The sequence below is a fragment of the Stegostoma tigrinum genome, unplaced genomic scaffold, assembly GCF_030684315.1.
Source record: "Stegostoma tigrinum isolate sSteTig4 unplaced genomic scaffold, sSteTig4.hap1 scaffold_94, whole genome shotgun sequence".
Classification (NCBI taxonomy): domain Eukaryota; kingdom Metazoa; phylum Chordata; class Chondrichthyes; order Orectolobiformes; family Stegostomatidae; genus Stegostoma; species Stegostoma tigrinum.
This window is the reverse complement of record NW_026728819.1, coordinates 786,383-794,250: the sequence shown is the minus strand read 5'-3', so window position 1 is coordinate 794,250 and position 7,868 is coordinate 786,383. Positions and strand designations below refer to the sequence as shown.

At 38.9% G+C, this 7,868-nt stretch overlaps 1 protein-coding gene across 1 annotated transcript; it reads right to left on the bottom strand.

Annotated features, from left to right (window-relative positions):
• Positions 1-1,556: 1,556 nt before the first annotated feature.
• On the bottom strand, positions 1,557-5,128 carry LOC132209441 (probable G-protein coupled receptor 139). The gene is made up of 2 exons (XM_059644508.1): positions 5,044-5,128; positions 1,557-2,470 (listed from the first exon to the last, which is right to left on the bottom strand). Exons 1-2 carry the CDS (start codon positions 5,111-5,113, stop codon positions 1,557-1,559), a joined length of 984 nt encoding a protein of 327 aa, XP_059500491.1. The 5' UTR covers positions 5,114-5,128.
• Between the last annotated feature and the right edge of the window lie 2,740 nt (positions 5,129-7,868).

Genomic DNA, 7,868 nt, shown 5'->3' with positions numbered 1-7,868 from the left:
CTTCAAATAACAATATATCGTTTTATAAATTTAAATCTTGTTTTCTTTGCATATTTAGAACAAGAAAAACTTGTACATTGCGTTTTAAGTAAGAAAGTGCATGGTCTCACACTTTTCTTTTGTTAAGCTTTATCTATAAAGTATTCATCTATTGAGTTATCCTGCCTATATCCTTTGTAAATGCTTTTCATTATTCTCACGACTTGCCATCCCACCTACTTTTGTCACTTTGAAACTGTGGGGAGAAAATAATAGCATTCAAATGTTTATACTGAGAGTGAAATGTAATTTCACTTTGTCTCATTGTTAAGAGACTATTCAGTACAATTATCATAAAATCATTGAATCCTTACAGACCGTTTGGCACAACAAGTCCACACTGCCCCTCTGAGCAGCATGGCACCCAGACTCATTCCTCTAATTTTCTGTCTCACCCACCTAACCCAAACATCTCTGGGCATCATAGCAACTTAGTATCCAATCCAAATACCCTGCACATCTTTGGACTGTGGGAGAAAACTGGAGCACGCGGAGGAGCCCCGTGCAAATACCTGGAGAAGATGCAAACTTCTCACAGACAGCCTGAGGCTGGAAATGCACTGGTGTTCTTGATACTATGGTCACATCAGCGTTGTACAACGATTGAATGAGAAGATTACTCAATGAGAGTTTTTGATTTTTTGTGCCACCTTAATGTGAGTAACAAATTGATAAATTCAAAGTACTCTCATTGCGAAATAAGATTTAGGAAGACGATTTTGTTATCGTTGGAAGGTCTCTACACGGCGAAATAACGACATCCAGGAGAACTTATTCTACTTTCTCCAATACTGTAGGACAACAGCATTTTTTTCATAGTGTCACTGCAAAACTGAACTTCTGAGGTGAGAGAAACATCTAGTGTTCATTCTATGGAGCAGAATAATCTGGGGGTATGATGGAAGATGATCAATGTTGAAAATGCAGATCGGCTAAATGTGAGAAATTTCAATGAAATATAATTTTTGGCAAGAAGCCATTTTTAATCATCTGCTTCGGAATTGTTACCCTTTGAATTAGGTGGTGTATGGGATTCTTCATGGGCTAAATTGTTGTGTGTGTCTGTGAGGTGTGTATGTGTGCTTGTGTGTGTGTGTGTGTGTGTGTGTGTGTGTGTGTGTGTGTGTGCGTGTGTGTGCGTGTGTGTGTATTTATTTCACCTGGAATGCTGTTGTTGGCTTATGAGCAACGATTTTGATTTAATAAATATGGCGAGTGCAATTTTCTATTTCACACGATGCATTACTTTCAATCCCATGATGTCTTGTTGATGACTCTTGATTGGAACATGCACAGCAGTATACATTAACAGAATAGATGTTGGGCTGAGACTCCGACATGAATGTTTGGTACTCCTGTTCAGTTGGGCAAGTGAAAATACTTTAGTTCTGAGTGAACCCTGGGAGGAAACTGGAAACAAAAGGGCAGTAAATTATAACACCGAGTTAAGCAACTCAGTAACATTTTGGAAACTGAAAACAGCCACACAGTGCTTAAGAATCTCAAATCTGGTTTTATTATCTTTGTTTAAGTGACTTAACAATTAGATGCAATGGATATTTGATACCATTCTTTAACTCCTCCCTGAATTTATTCTGGGTTCCTGCATAAATAAAAGGGTTAACACAGGAACTCAAAAGCTGAAGCATGAATCCAGTTTCGTCCAGAATAAAATTTGATTCATCAAAATTTGTACCAGAGAAGTAACTAACGCTTGCAATCCGTACATAGAGGAAAGTTATAAGAAGCAGTGAATATAAAAGGATGAAGCTACCTGAGATAGCAAATAGTAAAACAATGGACCTCTTTCTCTTCTCTGTCTCAGGGTCACTCTGATTCTCTCCATTTCTCTGACTGCGCAGTCTCCCACGGGATTTATTGGCAATCAGAATATGTCTCACAGTGAGAGCATTGAACAGCAAGATCAGAATAAATGGGAGACAAGGGGTTAAAATGTGATGAATCCAGTCAAACGCGATCCATGATGGTGAAGTATAAAAGATTGATTTCATACCACAGAGCCATGGAATGTTGTCGACTATGTACACAGGCTCATATATAATGTACAGGAAACTGTTTTTTATACAGCTCAGTGTGCACACAGTTCCTATGACAAACATTGCCGTTTTCTTTGTGCAATATTTTATTTTTAACTTCTGACAACAAATGGCCACAAATCGATCAAAGGTGAAGACAACCGTTAGCCACACAGAACAATCTATAACTCCATAGTTTACAACAGAACGGAGACTACATATTGGTGTGATAGACAAGAAACTATCTGGGAAATAAATGCCAGCAATCCTGTTTAATATCACTGCCATGATCATGAGCAACAGGTCCATCACCGCAATGGATATCATGTAATATATGATACACCTGGAGAGGCCACATCTTCCTCGGCTGAGGATAGCAATCACCGCCAAATTTGCTGCAAGAAAGAAAGACAATGACTAAGGATAATATGAGCGTATTTCTGTGTCATGTGATTGAGAGAAACAAGACGACTGACATTCCAATTCATCATTGTAATTTTAAGGTGAATTGCTCGACTTCAAAATTTAGTTGAAAGCTTCTTGTCATTTATGTGTAAGAACATGTCTCTGTGTTGACTCAGGATGACCTATGTTGTGAAATCAAAACAGAGGTTAACAACAGAGGAGTTAAAATAGTGCAATGAAGGTTAAATGAGATATATGTATGAATCCATGTATTGAAGTCACTATGGTCATGGTGGTGGTGAGGCTTCACGTGTAAGTTGCAGAACCACCTCAGAGATTTTGTAGAAATGAAGAGGCGGGATGTTGCAACTAATTACAAAGCTGTAAGTGAGCAGTAAAGTAATTAAAAATAATTAAAATAATTTTTAAAAAGAACAGAAATTCTTGGAAATAGTCAGTAGGTCTTGCTACGTCTATGGAAAGAATGCAGTGTGAATGCTTCCCGTTCAGTGATTCTTCTTCACAACTTTAGAAAACCATCACAAATGGAGAAGCAAATTATTAGTTTAGTCCTGAAGAAGGTTCCGCAACAGAAACGTCGACTTCCCTGCTCCTGTAATGCTGTCTGACGTGCTACGCTTCTCATTTATTGATTTTGACTTGCATCAACTGCAGCCCTTACAACTTCCAATCGACCAGTTCAGTAATTTTCTCCATATGATGGGGCTAATGGTGACAGTGCAGTGCTAACACCGGCAACTTCACAAGGAAGACCTTTATTAGATTTAGTGTTTATGTGAATAAACAAAGCTGATTGTTGATCGCATTTCACTCATGCCATGTCACGCCTGCACTGCAACTGTTTTGCAAGTCATGTGCTACACTGCTGGTTGTAATGGTAAGTTAACGCTGCAGTGGATACTTTATACCAAGTTGCTGGAGATGCTTCGAGTTATACAGCCAATTAAAGTAGAGGAAGGAATAAAGATGTGAGTAGGCATGAAGATTTCCAGCTGCTCTGAACAGAAAATCAAAACAGCACCAACAAAACAAAGACATTGCAGAGTCGATCATGGCGGCCATTCCGATGGAGAGAAGGTATTACCTGCCGATTTTTCGAGATTGGAAACAGAAGCACTGTATTCTGTGAATATTAATGTAAATTTATCTGTGAAATAGCTAATTTTTGCATAGTTTAGATTTCATTCAAAAACTGTAGGTCTTACAGTGACATTTCAATTGACGTATTTATGAAAATTAGGCTGGAACCAGTTCGTAAATGAAGAGTTTCAATTCTCTCAATGCAGATCAGCCTATTTAGCATGATAACAACCACTATAAAGGTTTTGTTTTTGCAATAATCACGAATAAATATACGCTGTTCTTGAAGTATGAATGTTCACCCAATGTAAAATAGCAAATAACGCAACCGAATTTCATTTACAAGGAGATAACAGCGAGAAAAAAAACGTGTTTCATCCTCAACACCGGATCCGGTAATACAATGAAATCACATTACATATTGAAATCTGCAAGAGTTTGCTAACAACAGTAATGTCAGTAGCATGACAGATCTACATGAACATCAAAATAACAGTTAGTTTTACATGCAGTCGACATATCAATAACAGAATTGAATTATTTTATTACAGTGAAATATTGGTAATCCATGTGATAACCCATACTGACAGTGGCAATAATACAATGAGTGACACATGCATGTGGCAAAATTACATGATTTGGAAATATGAGTTTGAAAATTAAACAAGAGCATAACAAATTACCTCAGGTAAAAGAAAGTGTTATCACCATCGAATAGAAGTTAGACTGACAGTGTTGAAACGGCATTGAAAAGGCGCCATGGTTGCTCAATGCTGAGCCAGATCTGCCGTACAGCATCTGTGACCCGGGTTTGATCACACCCTCATGCTACTGTCTATGTGGAGTTTGCACATTCTCCCCATTGCTGCGTGGGTTTCTTCCAGGTACTCATGTTTCCTTCCACAGTCAAAAGATGTGCATATTTGGTGGATTTGTCCATGCTAAATTGCTCTTAGTGCTCAGGCATGAATCGGTTAGGTTTGTTAGCATTGGCGGAATGCTGGGTTATTGGTACAGTGTTGGGGAATGGGTTTGGGTAGGATGCAATTCAGAGTTTCAATATGGACTTGTTGAGTTAAATGTCTTGTTTCCACTCTTTTGGGGTTGTAGTTTAAAAAATTTGGAAGGTAAGCGAACAATAAAATGGAGAACAATACTCTTAAAGTTTCAAAGAATGCCGCTAAAGGAGGCCAGAATTAATAATGAGGAATATTAAATTGTAATAACGTTCACTGTAGGAAAAAAAAGTGCTGGGAAAGGGGGGAACTTATTCAAAATGCAGAGAATACTTGCCATTAAGTTATATATTTTTTTAAAAATCCGTAAAGATAAAAGGAGAACGTTCATTTAAGGTGTCGAAATTGCTGCTGCGGCTGCTACTACTACTACTACTACTAATATGAAGAATGAGAATAATGCAGCAAACCAGTAATAACAACAATGACTTACTATAACACCCTACCTGGAATTCCAACAGCGGCAAGAGCAGGATAGTAAATGGAAAATATCAGCCCTTTGAGTGATACATGCATTTGTGTGTGAAGCTCTCAGCGTGATCTCAACTGTGCTGAAATATTCACGGATTTATACCTGATGTCAGACTTTAGGGAGATAATTAGTTCCTTTCATCGTTTATATAATTGCACTAATTTGAATAAATGATTAGCAATATCACATCTGGACTCGCGTTTACAGCATGGTCTTCTGAGGCATGTTAAAGCTCCACTGCAAATTAAACAGAGATAGAGATATTATCTTTGCAGCGGTCCTTCATAAACTATCACGAAAATAACAAATTACATAAAAACAAATCACAAAAGTATCACGAGGTTGGCAATGGATTTAATGAAATTTTCACTTGTGTAATACCTAGCTTTAAACTTCTTGGTGATGACCTACTTCGGTTTGAATGGAATAAATAATCCGAGATATTTTGATGAGATAAAAAGTTGCAATGTAGCTTTCACTTTTGTACATTATTCAGCTGCTATCAATTAGATGCCTGGCACATGAATTCACATCTCTCTGAATGTATGGAGCAGTGTCCAAGCAGCTGACAATGTGTTCAACATTCTAACACAATATGGTAGGCTTGAGAAAACGTTTGCCAGGTTGCCTTGAGCATAGATTGTTAAATTCAATATTATTGCAGTTCAGTACAGATGCACCTGGCTGAGCACAGTTACATGAGTGTTGAACAGGTCGAGGTTGATTGAATTATTTGCCGTGTGCAGGTGTCACTTTCAAGATGGTTACTGTCTGTGGTGTGGTGTAGGTCAGCATGGCTACCATGGGAGTATACAGCACATTTTCATTAAGTATTGGCCAGATATCTGCTGCGGTCAGGAGCAATCATGTGCAACCAAATCACAGGGATAACATACAGTTCAACAAGTTTACTTTAATCATGATGAGTTACTTTCTACAATGGCAAATACAGTGAATTTGGTGATACTTCGTAAGGAACACACCGAGCCTGTGTATTAACTTCCTATATGGAGAGTTTCTTTTCTATGTGTTTGTATTCAAAGTGTATAAAGTTTGCTTTGCGTTTCTAATTTGTGTGCGATCATTCCCAGTCAGCTCGGCTCCATTCAATGTAAATAAGAATGATCCAACATAGTTGTGATCTTGTCCAGGTAGCATAGTGGACAACTAGCTGAACAATCATTCACAGTTCTCAATAGACAGTTCGGATCCGAATTTCCCCAACATCTATTGTGCGGAACGGTTTCGATATTCAATGTTAGATTTTTCACAAACTCTATTTGCTCACCAAACTTATTTTCGGTGTAATAACAAGAAGCAAAATATTGGAGATGACTGAAATCTGAAGTAAAATTGAAAGTACTGGAGAAAATGCATTGGCCTTGCAGCATCCGCAGAGACGGAAAAAAAGTTGCCTTTGCAAGTTGGCTTCTGAAGTAAACTTAGTGGAATCAGGAATTAATTCTGTTTCTCTCTCCAAAGGTGTTTCCATACGTATTGGCTTTCTACGTCAATTTTTGATTTCAGTACTGTCAGCGACGAGAATATTTCTACAAAGTTTCAATTCATTTCATAAGATTATAAAAGCAACCTAGGCAGTTTGAAGATTTATGAGTTAATAGGCTGAGAATTCAGCTCCTTTGACCTACTGTTCTAGCCATGACACTTAGGTCACTTTTCCTGTGACCATGCAAACATAAGGCATTTACACCGAGAAGGACAGCATCGACCTCTTCCATTACCAAGAAAGGAAATGGTAGAATTTCTTTATCCAGATTCCTGCCAGCCTAAAAACTATTTTTTTTATTTTAGGTGAGCGTTATGTTGCAAATGCGACGTTGGTGAAACCTTTTTGTGGCTTCATTAGCATTTGCATAAATTCAGACACTTCTGAGTTTCTGTATTGCTCTGGATAAATTACAAATCAAACAAGCGAAGGCTTTGATCTGCTTTATCTTACACTTGTTATTCTTTTTCTTCGGTATCCACCACAATTCTATTTTGTATTTTTCCAAGCCCGGATATTTTCTTTGTGCTAAGTCTTGGTGCATTTCTTTGTGAAGCAGCAGCGCGAGCCAGAGCTTGGGCCAGGGGCCTGTCGGGAAACCAGTGAGTCAGAGATTTTAAATCTTTTTCCTCGAGCGTTGGAGCCTGCCATTTCTTTGTGAAGCAGCAGCGCGAGCGGGAGCAGAGGTTACTGGGAAGGGAGGGACCTTTCGTTTAACATCCCTCAGCCATACAAGTAATCGTTGTGTAATCCCGAGACCCTACCCTTGTAGGGCCACCCACCCATCCACATCTTCTAACCTTATACACCAGGGTCAAATCAAGTGAAGCTTCTCTTTTTTTTTTACTTTCTGCCGAGGGGATTAGCAGGGATGGCAGTGCAGGTAGAGGAATGTTCCTTCTGCATGACGTATGATGTCGCAGATGCCGTTAGAGTCCCATCCAAAATCGTCTTCAGGAAGTGCACCCAACTCTTGCTCCTCCAAGACAGCGTAGGGAACTGGAGTGGGAGCTGGATGAACTTCGGGTCATTGGGGTGGCAGAGTCAGTGATGCACAAGAGATACAGGGAAGTAGTTACATGTAAGTGTGAAGAAAGCTGGGTAACTGTTAGAATCGGGGGGAAAGCAGCCAGTGCAGGGATGCCCTGTGTTCGTTTGTCTTTATGAAAGAAATGAACTTTGTAGTAAATGAAGCCTTTGAAGAGCAGGTGTGCATGCTGGAATGGATAGAGATAGAGGAAGCTGATGTGCTGAAAATTTTGTCAAACATTAAGATTGACAAGTCGCCAGGC

Bases quoted from the DNA above. Each gene is read 5' to 3' on its own strand.
- LOC132209441 (XM_059644508.1), bottom strand. From the start codon at position 5,113: ATGCATGTATCACTCAAAGGGCTGATATTTTCCATTTACTATCCTGCT. The intron at 2,471-5,043 runs GTAGGGTGTTAT...TCTTTCTTGCAG, and splicing joins TGCCGCTGTTGGAATTCCAG to CAAATTTGGCGGTGATTGCT.